The 20,221-nt window shown below is 42.6% G+C and overlaps 2 protein-coding genes and 1 pseudogene across 2 annotated transcripts in view; 2 read left to right on the forward strand and 1 right to left on the reverse strand.

The window, feature by feature from the left end:
- The first annotated feature begins 841 nt into the window (after nucleotides 1-841).
- On the forward strand, nucleotides 842-3,860 carry LOC139027811 (nuclear factor 7, ovary-like; annotated as a pseudogene).
- On the reverse strand, nucleotides 3,063-14,256 carry LOC111964803 (mitochondrial glutathione transporter SLC25A40; the record flags this gene model as incomplete). Its single annotated transcript, XM_070443771.1, has 6 exons — nucleotides 3,063-5,373; nucleotides 8,959-9,151; nucleotides 9,672-9,739; nucleotides 13,780-13,886; nucleotides 13,982-14,041; nucleotides 14,169-14,256. Coding segments are annotated over 6 exons (693 nt in total), but the record flags the coding sequence as incomplete, so codon positions are not given.
- A 554-nt stretch (nucleotides 14,257-14,810) lies between these two features.
- The window catches only part of dbf4 (DBF4-CDC7 kinase regulatory subunit), a 14,852-nt gene continuing 9,441 nt past the window's right edge, over nucleotides 14,811-20,221 (forward strand). The window contains 3 exon segments of the mRNA XM_070443772.1: nucleotides 14,811-15,101; nucleotides 15,453-15,545; nucleotides 15,659-15,831. Coding sequence (XP_070299873.1) covers nucleotides 15,062-15,101; nucleotides 15,453-15,545; nucleotides 15,659-15,831 — 306 coding nt within the window. The 5' untranslated portion in view covers nucleotides 14,811-15,061.

The raw sequence follows: 20,221 nt of genomic DNA on the forward strand, positions 1-20,221 counted from the left end.
GAGTATTAAACAGGGATAATTCCTATTCCATAACTTCCTCACTTCCTTACACGCCATAGTATGATTTTATCGCGGTCCACCCAAATGTGGTGACACAGTATATTTATTTATAAATACTACCTGTGAAGTGCTGTGAAAAATAATGAATTTTAAACATTCCAAATGGTTAGTCCAATGTAGCCATCACACTATTTAGATGCATCCAGAGAGTCGCTCTAATGTCTCTGTGTATTCTACAGGAAGAATTTCCAGAGTCTAGAGCAGCTGTCCCAGTCTCTCTGGAGCCCTCACACACACTCAACCTGGACACTAGACCAGCCAGCTCACACATGGCCACCATGGTGTGTGTGTGCATTTCTGTGCTATCCCCCACTACCAATAAATAATAGTTATTTTGTGCATGTGTTAACCCCTCTTCTGCTCCCAGGGAAGGAGGACACCCCTCTCTGATAGGTCTGTGTGGGTCTCTGCATAAGTAGCCAGCAATAAGTCACTGGCCAGCCTGAAGTCCAGTGAGTGTCTAGCGCGCCCACCACAGATGACCAGTCCTGACCTCACCCGTCTAGAACAAGAGACCAGCACATGGTTTGGAGAAAGAGAGCCAGATTTGGATCCTGGAATTGGAACTCAGCCTTTTTATAACATTCCACCCATCCCGTCCTAAACAGAGTCTAACTTCGTCCCAGGCTCAATTCATAGATTACCAGATGCAACACAGGTCGTAGAATCAGACTGCATAGAGATTTATTTATTGGAATTTCTATGACTAATCACATGGAATCTGGATCCAGGAACTCTTGAGTTTTTTAAAAGAAATATTGAAGGAACTCATAGCTAAAACATGGGAGCCGCAGTCAATCATTTGAATTTACAACCCGAACTGACCTGGAACCGGCGCTTCAGTAGTCAGTCCTTCAATGTAAGCGCAGAGCCGTTGGAAAAACAGGACTATATTGACCAGGACCGACCCCATGTTTATTTATTAGTTTGTTGTATATCTGCACTGATGGGAAACAACTGCATAGTTGAAAGCCAGTTCCGGGTAGGCATACTGTTGTCCACCTATCTTATGTGTTCAGATCACTGCAGACCAAGGAGAACGCCATTGACACTATCGACCAGACTTTTTTGGTGTCACTTAAAGGACTCCTCATGATGTAAACATGCTCAGATCCCAGAGATTGACAAAACTTGAGGAATGGCTTTCTTAGGATTTATTTAGGGATGGGTAAGGGAGTGTTGAAGTTTAGGGTTTGTTTCTCAACAGTGTTAAAGCCTGTAGACTAGTGGTTCTGTTCATGCCTCATCAACTTGCAGGTGTTGTCCTGTTACCCTGGCAACTTAAGTGAGCTCTACTATAGATGGCCATGGTGGGTCCGACTCAGCGGCCAAAGAAATACAACTCAAAGAACGGATATATTTAGGTATTGTATTCCTGCCAGAGGACTGGACTATCATTATTTTATATGTTGGAAGGGCCTTGAAATATCTAGAGGAGAACCGTGTTGCTTTTCTGTTTTCTGTTTCTACGGTCAATCCTCTTGGGTACTTGACTTGCAGCCATAATATCATATTATGATGGCATTGATGTATCTTATAAACTATCAAAATAAAGTCGGACACTCCATATATAAACTCCCAGTAATTTATTGAGTGTCCGACTTCATTTTGATAGTTTATTTGACATTAGTCAGCACCTCCACACAAACACATTGTTCTGGGTGTGCGCCAGCGAATGTAAATATTTTGGGGGGGGGATTGTTTCTCATCCACAATCCGTTTTGGATTTAACCACACAGTTGTGTTTATATCTTTATGCGTCATAAAGGGTTTGTATTCTCAGGAAATGTTTCCTGTCCAATAGGGTTAGGTTGAACGTTTGGTTAGGTTGAATGTTATAGGCTGTATTGGGGTTGCATTTCTGTCTCTGACTGCTTTGAGATTTATTTTGATCAGAGGCATGTGGGGAAGTGTTCAGGGTGTGTTCTCTCTCACACACACACACACACAGTTAATAGTATTGTGATATTGCACATTGATTTTATTACTTTGATTTATTTATTTTCTCCTGCTATTTTGAATAAACTACTGTACTAAATATTTAGTCTTGTGTTTTGTTTGATTCTGTACCAATGTGTATGTTCATTCCCCATGTATACACATAGATCTCCATGTTTTTCCCTACCACGACCCTAGTGTTAGAGCGGGATGTAACGTTTAACCCAGCAGGCCCGGTCCAAAATAAGTCCTGACAGTAACATTTAAACTGGTGTTTAATGACCTGTTCTGTCAGCAGGACTCAAATTAAGCACAACTTACTCCAGCAGCTACTGAGGAGTAGGAGGAAGCTCCAGCAACACAGATAATTAAATCCTGCTCACTAAACAAGACAGATACAACAGCTGAGAACTAGACTATTTTATTTTTAGGCAGAGGCCCAGAAGACAGAAAATCAGATTCAGGAGGACTTTGAGAAACTTCACCAGTTTCTACGATATGAAGAGGCAGCCAGGATGGCTGTCCTGAGGGAGGAAGAGGAGGAGAAGAGTCGGAGGATGAAGAAGATGATTGACGATATGAACAGAGAGATAGCAGCCATTTTAGACACAACGAGAGCCATAAAGGACCTGGTATCTGATGACATCTCATTCCTGCAGGTAAGGACCAATATCTCTGTGTTGTCTAGAGGTTATTTGGGATAGATTTATTGATTATTAACTGATGATTGATTTCAGTGATTACATGTATTATTGATTCATTTGCACTTTTGTTCACCTGCAGAACTACAAGGACACGTTAAAAAGGTAAGGCTACGTCCTATTTGTCCGCCACACCTCAGGTGAAGGGTGAAGAATCTGGACTCTAAGTGATTGGCCTCTTCTCTCTCTCTGTTCCCTGTGGTTCTGAACCCAACCCCACCGTATCACTAACTCTTGGATATTCTTCTAGAGCCCAGTGCACAAGCCCAGATCCAGAGCTTGTTTCTGGAGCGCTGATCAATGTGGCAAAGCACCTGGGCAACCTGCAGGTCAGTTCTGGAGAAGATGCTGAAGTCTGTTCAATACAGTGAGTCTGATTTTATTCTTACCAATGTTCATATCTTCACAAACATTTTTAAATTGCATTCAGACAATTTCAGATAAAATATCACTGATCATCTGGCAATAATGCCCCAGTAAATTAAAACAAACAGTGGATCTCTGGTTTTAAACATGTCTCTRTTTTTCTCTGTTCAGCGCCTGTGATTCTGGACCCCAACACTGCCCATCCATGTCTCATCCTGTCTGACGATRTGACCAGTATGACATTCAGTGATGGGATKCGMCTGCTTCCTGACAACCCAGAGAGGTTTGATAACTATCGAATGYTCCTGGGCTCTGAGGGCTTTGACTCTGGGACACACAGTTGGGACACAGACGTCYGGSACAATACAGTYTYGTTTGTAGGTGTAGTCTATAAGTCTGTCCAGAGGAAGGGAGTGGTACAGACTGGACTCTGGCGTGTAGGCTATTATAATGATAAATACTGGGCACGTTGTCCAAAAGGGCCACAGACTGTCCTGACACTGGAAAWTAAACCCCATCGGATCAGAGTGCAGCTGGACTGGGACAGAGATACACTGTCCTTTTACGACCTTGATAATAACACACATACACACACACTTTTACAGAGAGATTGTTTCCATACATCAATATTGGCAGRAATCTCTACGCTGCTAGGATCTTACCAGGGAAAGCCTCTGTAACAGTGGAACAGCACATTATACCTCCCCATGTTAGCCCTTCTTCCTTTTKACTTGATCAGTTGTTGTGGTACGCTGACGCAACGGAAGGCACCACTACCTCCGTGATTTAGATTTGTTCGACAGGATTCAATTATGAATTGAATTATTATATGTTAACAGAAACTACTGGATTGAACCAAATCACAAATCTTTGCTGATCTAATAAAAACAATTGATTCAACAATTCAAATGTCAAAATGTGACTTTTATTCTATGTATTTCTGTACAAAGTTGGAAAACGTGTCACTGCAGGTGATCATTGAATATATTAAACAATAAAAAATATATATCATTGCTACATGTTTTGAGAACATGTACAGGTTGTCACAGTTCACAGTCCATGTCTGGCTGACTGGGGATTGAATATGGGATTCTGGAAGAGGTGCATTTCAGGTTTAAACTGTCAGTCTGGCACTGAACAGAACATGTATCCTGAAGGACCTTGGGCCTTCTCTTCCAATAGGGTTGAGAATGAGGTGATAGCGTTAGGGTCATGAATTGAGAGAAAATGCAGCAGGGAATGAGAGGGGGTTCTGTGGGACAGAGACTACTAACCAGAAGTTATCCCGCCTCATCCACAGCTTTGACACTCGTCTCTACTGTCCCTGACTCCACTCTCCGAGGGTGTCTCAGGAGGAGTCGGGATATGCATTTCAGACATGGGTATAATACACARGTGTACATGTGTGAAACAGGACAAATATACGCATCCATCAAATGATTATTATTACTGTCAGACCCCAGATGGCACAGTGCACACAACCCCCATACCTCAATAACTAACGTWATGGGATAAAACACTTGTCCAATGACCCCCCCAGTTTCAGGTTACAAACAAGTCTCTGATACCACCTACAGGCCAGTGTAATTAAATGCACTTCATAACATGATATTTTACCATGGGTGCACAATAAATAATTTTTAAGTAGTTATGAAAATGATAATACCTTCATGATTTGGCAAAAAAAACTATATATTTCAAATACAATCTGTGCACTTTTACTATTTTCTCTTGTCACAATTAGTATGGTGATTWAGTGCAGTATACCTTGATTGAGAAATATAAGATAAAATATGAATAATATTGATTACCTACAAATATTTGTTTTCATGTCTGCCAGTATTTCCTGCTTTGGAACAGAATCAAGTCCTGGCGTTCTTAGGTCCTAAACGCCAGCATTAGCTACTTCCAGCTAGTCACATGACATATCACACTTGAACACTTTATAACAGTGAGGGGTGTTGGGGTGTCTAAGCAGCTGGGAGGACACAGGCATGCAAAGTTACACCTGAAAATCTCTAAGGACCCAGGGAAAGGTAGAGGTAGCCAATACCTACTGTTGGCGATGGCTGATTGTGTTCTTGGTATTGTCTATGGTTGTGGTTTGTGTGTGTGAGAGGGCCTAGTCAGGTCAGGTGTTGCTGGTCAGCAGCCTCTCCTGGTTGTGCTTGCGGAAGAAGGCTTTCCCAAACTCATAACAGCTGATCATAATGGCACAGGCTGGGACCACCTTGATCACCCTGGGAAGGAAACCTAGGAGATAAAAGTAGGAGAGGGAGTGAAAGGGGGGAGAGNAGAGAGAGAGAGAGAGAGAGAGAGAGAGAGAGAGAGAGAGAGAGAGAGAGAGAGAGAGAGAAAACACTTATAAGCACTACACACAGAAAGAGCAGTTAAACAGAGCAGTTAAACACATTTCTTTCTCACATGAAAAGGAGGCCATAATTATATCATGGCGCTGGAGAAGATGGCTGATGTTTTACGTGCTCCTAACCAACTGTTTTTTTGTTCATTTTTTGTGTTGTTTGTAACATATTTTTTATCTTATTTTGTATATAATGTTGCCGCTACCGTCTCTTAAGACCGAAAATAACTTCTGAACATCAGAAGAGCAATTACTCACCACCAACTGGCAGGCACTTTTTTTTCCTTTAAGGAGCCCGACAAGCCTGACGTGAAAGACATACTGCTTTCCCGGGAACAAGCCCAAATCCCCGTCATTTGCGTGAAGACAAGACGGAGAAAAATAGGGCGAAGGTCAGGCTGCCTTCTGAGAATTCGTAGGCCTTCCTTTCTACTAGCTAACGTGCAATCATTGGAAAATAAAATCGACGACCTACGAGGAAGATTAAACTACCAACGGGACATTAAAAACTGTATTATCTTATGCTTCACGGAGTCGTGGCTGAATTACGACATTATCAACATACAGCTGGCTGGTTATATGCTGTATCGGCAGGATAGAACAGCGGCGTCTGGTAGTCTGGTAAGACAAGGGGTGGCGGACTATGCATTTGTAAACAACAGCTGGTACACGATATCTAAGGAAGTCTCGAGGTTTTGCTCGCCTGAGGTAGAGTATCTCATGATAAGCTGTCGACCACACTATCTACCTAGAGAGTTTTCATCTGTATTTTTCGTAGCTGTCTACATACCACCACAGACCAATGCTGGCACTAAGACCACACTCAATGAGCTGTATTCCGCCATAAGCAAACAGGAAAACGCTCACCCAGAGCCGGCGCTCCTAGTGGCCGGGGACTTTAATGCAGGGAAACTTAAATCCGTTTTACCTAATCTACCAGACGAGCTAAACTACTTCCATGCTCGCTTCGAGGCAAATAACACTGAAACATGCATGAAAGCACCAGCTGTTCCGGGCGACTCCGCAGCCAATGTGAGCAAGACCTTTAAACAGGTCAACATTCACAAGGCCAGACGGATTACCAGAACATGTACTGTGAGCATGCGCTGACCAACTGGCAAGTGTCTTCACTGACATTTTCAAACTCTCCCTGTCCGAGTCTGTAATACCAACATGCCTTAAGCAGACCAGCATAGTCCCTGTGCCCAAGACCACGAAGGTAACCTGCCTAAATTGCTACCGACCCATAGCACTCACATCTGTAGCCATGAAGTGCTTTGAAAGGCTGGTCATGGCTCACATCAACACCATCATGCCGGAAACCCTAGACCCACTCCAATTTGGATACCGCCCAAACAGATCCACAGATGATGCAATCTCTATTGCACTCCACACTGCCCTTTCCCACCTGGACAAAAGGAACACCTATGTGAGAATGCTGTTCATTGACTACAGCTCAGCGTTCAACACCATAGTGCCCTCAAAGCTTATCAATAAGCTAAGGACCCTGGGACTAAACACCTCCCTCTGCAACTGGATCCTGGACTTCCTGACGGGCCGCCCCCAGGTGGTAAGGGTAGGTAACAACACTCAGGGGTGCGTGCTCAGTCCCCTCCTGTACTCCCTGTTCACTCATGACTGCACAGCCAGGCACGATTCCAACACCATCGTTAAGTTTACCGATGACACAACAGTGGTAGACCTGATCACCGACATCAACGAGACAGCCTATAGGGAGGAGGTCAGAGACCTGGTCGTGTGGTGCCAGGACAACCACCTCTCCCTCAACATGATCAAGACTAAGGAGATGATTGTGGACTTCAGGAAAAGGAGGACTGAGCACACCCCATTCTCATCGACGGGGCTGTAGTGGAGCAGGTTGAGAGCTTCAAGTTCCTTGGTGTCCACATCACCAACAAACTAACATGGTCCAAGCACACCAAAACAGTCGTGAAAAGGGCACGACAAAACCTATTCCCCCTCAGGAGACTGAAAATATTTGGCATGGGTCCTCAGATCCTCAAAAGGTTCTACAGCTGCACCATCGAGAACATCCTGACTGGTTGCATCACTGCCTAGTATGGCAACTGCTCGGCCTCCGACCGCAAGGCACTACAGAGGGTAGTGTGTACGGCCCAGTACATCACTGGGGCCAAGCTTACTGCCATCCAGGACCTCTATACCAGGCGGTGTCAGAGGAAGGCCCTAAAAATTGTCAAAGACTCCAGCCACGCTAATCATAGACTTTTCTCTCTGCTACTGCACGGCAAGCCGTACCGGAGCGCCAAGTCTAGGTCCAAGAGGCTTCCAAACAGCTTCTACCCCCAAGCCATAAGACTCTAATCAAATGGCTACCCAGACTATTTGCATTGCCTCCCCTTTTATGCCGCTGCTACTCTGTTATTATTTAAGCATAGTCACTTTATTAACTCTAAATACATGTAGATATTACCTCAATTACCTCGACTAACCGGTGCCCCCGCACATTGACTCTGTACCGGTACCCCCTGTATATAGTCTCGCTATTGTTATTTTACTCTTTAATAACTTGTTACTTAAATGCCTTATTCTTATTCTTTAAACTGCATTGTTGGTTAGGGGCTTGTAAGTATGCATTTCACTAAGTTCTACACCTGTTGTATTCTGCGCATGTGACTAATAACATTGGATTTGATTGAAAATAAGGTGTCTGTATTTTCCATATTTATTTGAAATTTTGTAGGATGAAATCTCTTGAGATGCAACATCTCGTTTTCAAGAGTGTCCCAACATATATATATATATATATATTATTTTTTATTTTATTAAAGTACTTAGTAAGAAGAAGAATATGGCAACTACTGTCTAATAATAACAACAATGAAATAATTATAATGATAATAAAATATAATTACATTAACAGCATAAAAAGTTGTTGTACAACTACTAATAGGCTTATAACTAATAAAAACTACTGCTACAACTACTAATACAACTAAGTACCTTTAATATAGAGTATACATATTTACAAATATCCTCACATGGTGATGTTTCTATTAGTTAAAAACACAAACAGTTTGTTCTTAACAGTTGAAAAYGGGTTTCGTAAATGCACTGTGTGATTACAATGTCCTGGTTTCTGRAGGTAAATCATTCCAGTCACTCAGGCCTTTGTACCATATCTGAAAGATCTTACTCCAACCCCCTTCTGGAATTACTGCCGTTGTCCAAAGTAGTGCGAGTTTTGTGAAGTTAGGTGTTCCTTAATATATACAGGGAACTTTAAGTTGATACATTTAAAAAGGAACTAGTACCAATGCAGTGGTCTTCTGTTTGGGAGTGACAGCTAGTTTAGTGATTCAGACATTGTTCAATGATGTCTTARAATGGCATCCAAGAATGAATCCGCAAAGATAGTTATAAATGACATCTAATTTGCAAAGTAAGGTCTTGGTTGTGTTTTGATTGATGATATCACCATGGTCTAGGATAGGAAGCAGCAGTTGGGTTACTAAGGTCTTTCTAGTGGATAGACAAAACAATGTTAATCACTCTATCACTATTTATCGCTCTCAAGTATACATCACCACAGTGAKCTGTAAGGTCAGAGGTCAGCTCACCTCTGGRGAGGGCGCCTGCTAGTAGAYGCGCCTCRTCAGCGTGTGATCCCATCCTGACCCTCAGMGCAGCACGCAGTTGGTCGTAACACGTGAAGTAGATCACCGTCGCCGGGACCGCCAMGATACTGCAAGAAGCATTAACAGAGATGCAAATCTAATGTTTCCTCAAGAACCCTGACTCATTCAAATCAGGCATTACAAACAAGAAACCAACATCAACAGATGAAATATCCATAAACAACAAATAAAATGAATCAGCTTTTACCATATCAGACACAAATCAGATGGGGGCAAGCAAGAGGTACAAATAAAATGTTCCCAAATTAATCAACAGCCCATGACTCAGCCGTTARCACACCGCTCAGACACAAATCCAGGACTGAGAGATTTAAAATAAAACATTAACAAATCAAATATCGATAAACCCTGAGTCTACAAAATCACAGTGTCCATCCGTACTGCTCGATACAAATGAGCAGAACAATGGGAAACAATCGTAAACAACTGAATTATCAATAGACTATGAGTTTGCTGAATCACAGCGGGCCAGGCACTCAAGACACAGCTGACCATAAATCAGTGCTGAAGCCAAGTAAGCAGTGTGAATTAGTAATGAGGCAGAGTAACGGCAGACTTCAGACTCACAGGGTTGGAGGGAGGCCGCTCCATAACGACTTGATACCTTCCCTGCGGACTATCTTAATAAAGGCATCCTGTAGAGAGAGGGTCAAAGAACCAGAGAAATAACTAATGCATGATACTGATGTACATGTTTATAAACGCTTAAGGGTCGTACCGAATGTGGATCTCCCGTTCGTCTACCGTTCATTCAGCACGCTGTTGATYTCTGACMGCRGACARSTTTGTGCYATTCTACATGTAAAATCGGTTCACACTCGGTTCGCAAATTACAGCCGGCACTCTGTTCAGAGGAGCTAAGTACTCTCGGCAGGCAAATGCTATTGGTGTGTCCGAACCATTATTCAGTGGCAATAAAAAGTATGTGAACCCTTTGGAGTTACCTGGACTTCTGCATAAATTGGTCATAAAATTTGATCTTCATCTAAGTCACAACAATAGACAAACACAGTCTGCTTAAAACAAATAACACACAAACAATTATACATTTTCATGTCTTTATTGAACACACCGTGTAAACATTCACAGTGCAGGGTGGGAAAAGTATGTGAACCCTTGGATTTAATAACTGGTTGACCCTCCTTTGGCAGCAATAACCTCAACCAAACGTTTTCTGTAGTTGCAGATCAGACCTGCACTCTTGCACTGGTCAGGAGAAATTTTGGACCATTCCTCTTTACAAAACTGTTTCAGTTCAGCAATATTTTTGGATGTATGGTGTGAACCGCTCTCGAGGTCATGTCACAGTATCTAAATCAGGTTGAGGTCAGGACTATGACTGGGCCACTTCAGAAGGCGTATTTTCTTCTGTTGAAGCCATTCTGTTGTTGATTTACTTCTGTGTTTTGGGTCGTTGTCCTGTTGCATCACCCAACTTCTGTTGAGCTTCAATTGGCGGACAGATAGCCTTACATTCTCCTGCAAAATGTCTTGGGAATTCATTTTCCCGTCGATGATAGCAAGCTGTCCAGGCCCTGGGGCAGCAAAGCAGCTCCAAACCATGATGCTCCCTTAACCATACTTAACAGTTGAGGTTTTGATGTTGGCGTGCTGTGCCTTTTTTTCGCCACACACAGTGTTGTGTGTTCCTTCCAAACAACTCAACTTTAGTTTCATCTGTCCACAGAATATTTTGCCAGTAGCGCTGTGGAACATCCAGATGCTCTTTTGCGAACTTCAGATGTCCAGCAATGTTTTTTTTGGACAGCAGTGGCTTCTTCCGCGGTGTCCTCCCATGAACACCATTATTGTTTAGTGTTTTACGTATCGTAGACTCGTCAACAGAGATGTTAGCATGTTCCAGAGATTTCTGTAAGTCTTTAGCTGACACTCTAGGATTCTTCTTAACCTCATTGAGCATTCTGCGTTGTGCTCTTGCAATCATCTTTGCAGAACGGCCACTCCTAGAGAGAGTAGCAACAGTGCTGAACTTTGTACATTTATAGACAATTTGTCTTACCGTGGACTGATGAACATCAAGGCTTTTAGAGATACGTTTGTAACCCTTTCCAGCTTATGCAAGTCAACAACTCTTATTCTTGGGTCTTCTGAGATCTCTTTTGTTCGAGGCATGTTTCACATCAGGCAATGCTTCTTGTGAATAGCAAACTCAAATTTTTTGAGTGCTTTTTATTGGGCAGGGCAGCTCTAACCAACATCTCCAAACTTGTCTCAATGATTGTACTCCAGGTTAGCTGACTCCTGACTCCAATTAGCTTTTGGAGAACTCATTAGCCTAGGGGTTCACATACTTTTTCCAACCTACACTGTGAATGTTTAAATGATGTATTCAATATAGACAAGAAACATAAACTAATAACACACAAATTATTGTAAGAAGAATGTGTTTGTCTGTTGTTATGACCAATTTATGCAGAAATCCAGATCATTCTTAAGGGTTCACATACTTTTTCTTGCCACTGTACATCTTTATAATGTTTGTGGTTAGCTTTCAATGGGTCCATCACTTGAGGCTGGTTCCAAGTCCCACGGGCTGTGGCGGTCAGGCGGCCTACAAGCTACTGATGCAGACCTTTGGAACATCTACATTTAAAAAAGTCTAATAAATCCATGTAATATAGCTTACACCATCACAATAAATCCATTATTTATTTTAGAAGGGTCTAAATAAATATGATATGAAGAAAATATAGTCTCTTTCAAATGAACAGAATAGCACACTCTGAGTTGTCCTTATGTTAGGTCCTGATCTGGCTATGCCATTAGGCTGTGGGCTACACTAGTTCATTTAGCAGACAAGATTTGCTTAGAATTCCGTGGCATTATTTTATATTATGAAGAATACCAGTGAACATAGCTTAATAAAATAGAAAGGATATTTTCTCCAAACAATTTGAGGGAGTGTGAACATGCGGCTACTCTGTGTTGAGTGGTTAACAAAGAAACAGGTAATCCTATTTGCTTAATTTAGAGTTATTTATGTAACTTTAGTTGTGATTCAAACATTGGGCTATATGTTTAGCTTTTTAATACATTCTAAGGCTGCAAGAAGTAACTAATGATGATTAGAAAAAGGTTGCATGAAAGACATGAGCTTTGCTTTGTTTGTTGAAGTGTGTACAGTGCAGGCTGTACACACTTAATCAGTCTCTCAATCACAATTCGACAAGCACTTGATAATGCCTCAAATTTCCCGGTGGCATCCCCTTTGTGTGGCAGTAATGCCCCCTAAAAAAAATCCATGCCTTTTGCGGCCAGTGGCCGTGGTGCCCTTGGGCTGAATATAATAATTATAATTCCCTTCTCCTGGCTGCGCGCTCCGAAGCACCTCTCACTCACAACCACTAGCATACAAAAAAATGTTTTTAAATGATGAGGCTGATGCAACAGATCAAAACGTTTAGCTTAACATTTTAATAAAATGTTAGGCTATTTCTTCACAATATATGCGCAGCAATGCGCACACGGCAGTAGGCTAGAAGCGCGACTGTTCCATTAGTGGGAAAAAACCATTCACAAAAGTGACCGCAAATGCGATTATGCATGTAATGATTTTAATATAAAGGGGCCTTTTTATGGTGAAAATGATCTTCCCCAAACTTGAAACTAACGCACTGCATATGTATGCCAGTTAGGCTCTACACCCATTGTAACGCGGATTAATGTGCTTCATTTTAAGAAGTTATTTGGCCACTTTAGTTGTGATACAAACCATATCAAAACATATAGGCCTATGGGCTAGGCTACATGAGGTGTGTGACTATGATTTGAAAAAGTCGCCAAAAAAAGGCATGTGCTGTTTGTTGCCTTACGCTGGGCATCATTCACAAGTGATATTATATCATTCACAAGTGATATGCTAATATTGTCACCCATCAGACTGTTCTTGATTTAATCTTGTCTTTACATAAACTAAATAATATATGTGTGATTTTTATTTTATTTAGAATGGACAATTATCATGCAGCTGTTTCGAAACTAGGGGGGAAAAAAGACATCATGCACTTAAATAGCAAATGGAGGACGCTTTTCCCATGGTTCATTATCATGCCAGCCAGGTAGACTGTACTCCTGTTGTAAAGATAAGCAATGTGCTTAATATTAGGAAAGTTGAGAAATAAATATAGTAGGCCTAGTCAAAAAAAAGAGGCCTCGTTAAAAGAGGCCATCACTCTGTTTTCTCACGTGATTGCATAGCCTATAGAAAGGTTGCACAACATGAGCTCATGGACTCTCATGAAGTGTTTGATTAGATCTTCTATTACATTTGCATTGATGTCAGAGTGATTAGAGGGACAATAGAGTGCTGAGTACCAGGCAGTTAGCAAGTTTAGTAGGCTACTAAATGACCATCAGCAGCATCAGAGCTTGGAGAAGCCTAATTACCGTGGCTAAACGGTCATGTGGAATTTGAGTGCCATCATGGCTCATGACCGCCCGTGTGGCAGTAATACGGTCACCGTAACAGCCCTAGTCCCATCCCACCCATAACCTCTGACCCTTGGCCACTTGTGCAGATCTGTAAGGAATTAGCAATATCTCAATGTTACCCTCTGATAGGCTAGACAGAATTTTCATCACATTGCACACCAACCCAATCCTTGCATATCTAGATGGGGGTTGGGAGTTGGGTAGAGGTGTTAGAGATGTTTACCAGAGTGCCGTTGAAGTGGCCGGGGGCCTTGTACCAGGCCTTGGAGTTGCCGTTCGTACACACACAGGTATGGTCCATCAGGCCATTGRAGTACACAAAGCATTTCCCTGGAGAACAATGAAGACATACATAATGGATTGAGCACTGTGGTTTAGAGAGAGGACAGAGGAATGGTAGGTTACATTGATTATTGTCTTATTACCTTTGGGAAAAGGACTTTTCTGAGCCTGGAGTCTGATCTTGACAACATCCAGAGGTGTGACTGAAAAAAGACAGTTGTACAGCCAGTTTAAATATAATAGTTCCACAATCACATTCATATATATATATATATATATATATATATATAGTCAGTGTATGTGTGTGTAGGGGAGGGTTCCCGTGCTGACCAAACAATGACGTCAGGAGAGCCCCTGAGCAGGAAGCCAACATCTGTTGAAATGGAGTAATGCCATTGGTSMKSYSGSYCASYYMWTTTWRKKSAYWWWRKKCWCWRKTRWRSRKWYAYAYAMATWRWKAAKAKKARWTMWMWRWSWMMTMMTMWTYWYKARWTWWWWMWSKKKWAWAWYWTRMTMMWYWWRTSMSSKSWGWSAKWWTMTYWWKWRWWTYTMTWRKRCWRAGAYYKMRRTRMRMKTMSRWYSRWWWWTMSKYGYAKRWYYAYSRWYSRWAKRTWWTTWWRRWYSRWKRRRTRCKKKYMMYYKKAYMWYMRRTMSRRRTTMMRKYSSYKSGYAWRCKAAKSKAAKCCWWTTTAAATGTGATGTCCCGGTATTCTTATAGCTCGTATCTGCGTACATGTGCTTCATGGGGCAATTCCACAATACATGGCTTCATTCAACTAGATAAAGTGAAATAAGAATAGCTAGTTTACCCAACATGACATTTGTAAAAAATATTTAGACTTTCAGCAGAGCACATTCTTGGCACAAGGAGAGCGAGCACATGATTACAGCTACACTAGCTAACTAACTAAATACCTATAAATATGAGAAATTGGAATTTGTCATATTTATAAATTATTCGTTAAGGATAAAGTCATCAGTTACTTGCTTGATCAATTTTTACTTTTAAAAAAGCCAGAAAAAATATGTGGAAACATCGCATTCGAAAGCAATGATAACTTTCAGCAACAACACCCCCTTTTTGGAATGACGGGATTTTTCGAAGCGGGAAAGAACATAGAACATCTATGGCACAACAAAATATTATGGCAACAGAGTAATCTTAGCGGAACCAAAACAATTTAAAGATACTACTGAACTTTTGTGAAAATCGGTTGTAACAAATGTCAATTTACGGAAATATATTGTTTTACAAGACCACAGGTATATATGAACTTTTAGCCAGTGAGTTAGCAAGCTAACGTTATTTAGTAGCTAGCTGGCAGATTCCACTTCCTGTAGTTTAAAAAAAACAGGTTATAAAAACCAAGTTTAAATTGCCGTGGTACGGTTTTGTTGCTTGCTTGTGCTAGCTAGGGTCTGTTCGTTTTCTTTGAAGTCCTATTTTTCATTTTCAACTTCTCTAACTATGTCTATTTACATTACTCCTTAAACTTATTTTTGTTTTGTTTTTAAAGCTAACGATTTTATGCAGTTTAGCTAGATAACGTTACAACGGTTAACGTTAGCATCCATTAACTCAGTTTGTAAACATGTCTATTYCTTACAACACAGGAGAATACAAGGATATTCTATTCTCCTCTCAAATTATATTGAATAAGATGAAATCTAGACGCACCCAAAAGTCTACAAAACCCCGTTTACAAGGTAAGGGATKTTTTTTAACATGTAACTAGCGAACGTTATTACTACATTTGTTGATGAGCCTTATCTTCAAGAAAGTTCCGTCAAAATTGAAACTAACTTTGCTAGTTTTTCAGACCCCAAACTCGCTGATAAGGGGCACAAGTCAGCATCGAAGAGCCATGCCAAACCACCATGTGAATCTTATCCTGCCCAAAAAAAGGCTTTCACTGGGAAACTATTCTACTTAGATTTGCCATCAAACAGAAGAGCAGAGACATTAGAGAATGATATCAAAKGGTTTGGAGGGGTAAGTGAATATTTGTTTACATCTGTTAGCATTTGACATAATGACAGACTGTAAAGTATTATAGCACATTGAATGTGGATGATACAGTTATCAGCTTGCCTGCCTTTAACAAAAGGGGATAATCATTCCTGAGCCAGCGAGATAGGGCATTCAAATTGACAGGTTGTGTGAATTGTTAATAAGGTGTTGTGTTGACATACTGCTGATCATGGACCATTTTGAAGAGAAATGACAACTTGCTGCCTTTCACACCAATGTGGCTACTGTCTACTTACTGTGGAGGGGAAGTGGCTTTCAGTCTTTTGGAACATAACTCTTCTAGTGATTGCTTCTGTCTTGTTACCGGAGTTCTTTCTGGTTGACTCATATTGATACAATATACATACAGTGAGTTATTGTCCATTTACATAGAAATTCATTTTGTGAAGTCAGCATACAAACACTACACTATAATACATGTAGTACGGAAAACATTGGAAAGTTAGTACTCAAGTCACACATATTTAAAGTCTGCGGCTTAACTGTCCGACCATGTATTGGGCCTGCATCTGTCCTATGTCCCACTGTTCAGCAACCTGATAGCTGACGCAATCAAGCACAACCTGCTCCTATTCTTGCTGAACAGTGGGGCCTATATCTCCTTCCGAAGTGCAGCAGCTCAAAACGTTGTGCAAGATTGTGCATGTGGGGTCCTCATAGAGGCCCGGAAGCCCCTTGCACTGCTGCCCGCTGTCATTTCTCTCTTTTCACCACCGTTTTAAATACTGTATTTGATTAATACTCTGGCCCAGGATGGACCTTGTGTATTCTCCCCCAAATCAAAGTTTATTTGTCACGTGCGCCGAATACAACAGGTGTAGACCTTACAGTGAAATGCTTACTTACAGGTTCTAACCAATAGTGCAAAAAAGGTGTTAGGTGAACAATAGGTAAGTAAAGAAATAAAACAACAGTAAAAAGACAGGCTATATACAGTAGCGAGGCTATAAATGTAGCGAGGCTACTACACCTGTTAGTCAGGCTGATTGAGGTAGTATGTACATGTAGATATGGTTAAAGTGACTATGCATATATGATGAACAGAGAGTAGCAGTAGCGTAAAAGAGGGGGTGGTGGGTGGCGGGACACAATGCAGATAGCCCGGTTAGCCAATGTGTGGGAGCACTGGTTGGTCGGCCCAATTGAGGTAGTATGTACATGAATGTATAGTTAAAGTGACTATGCATATATGATAAACAGAGAGTAGCAGCAGTGTAAAAAGAGGGGTTGGGGGGGCACACAATGCAAATAGTCTGGGTAGCCATTTGATAACCAGTTCAGGAGTCTTATGGCTTGGGGGTAAAAACTGTTGAGCGGCCTTTTTGTCCTGGACTTGGCACTCCGGTACGGCTTGCCATGCGGTAGTAGAGAGAACAGTCTATGACTGTGGTAGCTGGGGTCTTTGACAATTTTTAGGGCCTTCCTCTGACACTGCCTGGTGTAGAGGTCCTGGATGGCAGGCAGCTTAGCCCCAGTGATGTACTGGGCCGTACGCACTACAGTCTGTAGTCCCTTGCGGTCAGAGGCCGAGCAATTGCCGTACCAGGCAGTGATGCAACCAGTCAGGATGCTCTCGGTGTTGCAGCTGTAGAACCTTTTGAGGATCTCAGGACCCATGCCAAATATTTTCAGTCTCCTGAGGGGGAATAGGCTTTGTCGTGCCCTCTTCACGACTGTCTTGGTGTGTTTGGATGTTTTGGTGTTTTGGAGCATTCTAGTTTGTTGTTGATGTGGACACCAAGGAACTTGAAGCTCTCAACCTGCTCCACTACAGCCCCGTCGATGAGAATGGGGGCGTGCTCGGTCCTCCTTTTCATGTAGTCCACAATCATCTCCTTAGTCTTGGTTACGTTGAGGGATAGGTTGTTATTCTGGCACCAACCGGCCAGGTCTCTGACCTCCTCCCTATAGGCTGTCTCGTCGTTGTCAGTGATCAGGCCTACCACTGTTGTGTCGTCTGCCAACGTAATGATGGAGTTGGAGTCATGCCTGGCCATGCAGTCGTGGGTGAACAGGGAGTACAGGAGGGGACTGAGCACGCACCCCTGTGGACTCCAGTGTTGAGGATCATCGTGGCAGATGTGTTGCTACCTACCCTCACCACCTGGGGCGGCCCGTCAGGAAGTCCAGGATCCAGTTGCAGAGGGAGGTGTTTAGTCCCAGGATCCTTAGCTTAGTGATGAGCTTTGAGGGCACTATGGTGTTGAACGCTGAGCTGTAGTCAATGAACAGCATTCTCACATAAGTGTTCCTTTTGTCCATGTGGGAAAGGGCAGTGTGGAGTCAATAGAGATTGCATCATCTGTGAGTCTGTTTGGATGGTATGCAAAATTGGTTCTAGTGTTTCTGGGATAATGGTGTTGATGTGAGCCATTACCAACCTTTCAAAGCACTTCTGCTGCACGGACGTGAGTGCTACGGGTCTGTAGTCATTTAGGCAGGTTGCCTTTGTGTTCTTGGCACAGGGACTATGGTGGTCTGCTTGAAACATGTTGGTATTACAGATCCTCTCGTTTGAAAATGTCAGTGAAGACACTTGCCAGTTGGTCAGCACATCCCGGAGCGCACGTCCTGGTAATCCGTCTGGCCCCGCAGCCTTGTGTATGTTGACCTGTTAAAGGTCTTACTCACGTCGGCTACGGAGGAGCTGATCACAGTAGTCCGGACAGCTGTCATGCTCTCATGCATGCCTTCAGTGGTTGTTTTCGGAAGCGGATATAGAAGTGATTCTATGCTCGTCGATAGGCTCTCTGTGTCACTGGCAGCTCCGGCTAGTTTCCCCTTTGTAGTCTGTAATAGTTGGAGCTGAAGTTAAGCCTCACTCGTTACTGGAGCGTTACTGCAGGCAGCCCTCGCGCAGTATGACTTCAATCTTAGGCCCTTATTGACGCTGCCTGTTTGATGGTTCGGTCGCAGTGGCATAAGCAGGATCTCTTTTAGTCGTTCTGGGTTAGGGCTCCCGCACCTTGAAAGCATGGCACCCCCTTTAGACTCAGTCGAATGTTGCCTGTAATCATGGCTTTTGGTTGGGGGGTATGTACGTACAGTCACTGTGGGACGACGTCCTCAATGCACTTATTGATAAAGCCAGTGACTGATGTGGTGTACTCCTCAATGCCATCGGAAGAATCCCGGAACATGTTCCAGTCTGTGATAGCAAAACAGCCTGTAGTTTAGCATCGCTGCACATCTGACCACTTTTTTTATAGACCGAGTCACTGGTGCTTCCTGCTTTATTTTTGCTTGTAAGCAGGAATTCAGGAGGATAGAGTTGTGGTCAGATTTACCAAATGAGAGGCGAGGGAGAGCTTTGTACGCATCTCTGTGTGTGGGAGTCGTGATCATTTAACATGTTGATAGAAATTTGGATAGAAAGTCTCCAGGCCACTAAGGGGGCCGCCTTCGGTGTGAGTGATGTTCCTGTTTGCTTATTTCCTTCTACAGCTGACTGAGTCGGTCTTAGTGCCAGCATCTATCTTGTGGGTAATTAAACAGCCACGAAAAGTATGGCTTGAAAACTCTCTAGCAAGTAGTGTGGCCTGCAATTTATCATAATATACACTACTTCAGGCGAGCAAAATCTAGAGACTTCCTTAGATTTCGTTGCACCAGCTGTTGTTTACAACATATGCACAGAACCCCCCCCCCCCCCGCGGTCTGACCCAGTGTACTCTGTCCCCTCAGACGGTGGAGGAAAGTTTCATCGCAAGGAGATCAAGTACCTTGGTGTCTAATAAGAGAAAGGCCAGTGTAGTGCAGTGTCATGGGCCGTGACTCACTGGTTTGTCTCTCTTCAGAGCGCCTGACTCGTGCCACGCGCACAAGACTCCCCCCCCAGAAACAAACATCTTTTCTGGTAAGAAGAGGAGGCGGGCGGTGTATGCCTTCATGATCAACGAAGACGTGGTGTGATCATAAACAACATACAGGAACTCCAAGTCCTTCTGTTCACCTGACTTAGAATTCCTTCACATATCAAAATGTTGACCGCATTATCTTACAAGGGAATTCTCTTCGGATTATTAAATCACAGCCGTATATATTCCCCCCCCAAGCAGACACATTCGATGGCCCTGAACGACGGGACTCTTTGTAAACTGGAAACCACACACCCTGAGGCTGCATTCATCGTAGCTGGGGATTTTTTTAACAAGGGCTAATCTGAAAACAAAAACTCCCTAAATTCATCAGCATATCGATTTTGCTACCAGGGCTGGTAAAACCTTGGATCATTGTTTAATACTCTAACTTTCCGCGATGCATATAAGCCCTCCCCCGCCCCTCCTTTCGGAAAAAAGCTGACCACGACTCCATTTTGTTGCTTCCAGCCTACAAAATCTGACGGCAAAAC

The sequence above is a fragment of the Salvelinus sp. IW2-2015 genome, linkage group LG6.1 (genome assembly GCF_002910315.2).
Source record: "Salvelinus sp. IW2-2015 linkage group LG6.1, ASM291031v2, whole genome shotgun sequence".
In the NCBI taxonomy this organism is placed as follows: Eukaryota; Metazoa; Chordata; class Actinopteri; order Salmoniformes; family Salmonidae; genus Salvelinus; species Salvelinus sp. IW2-2015.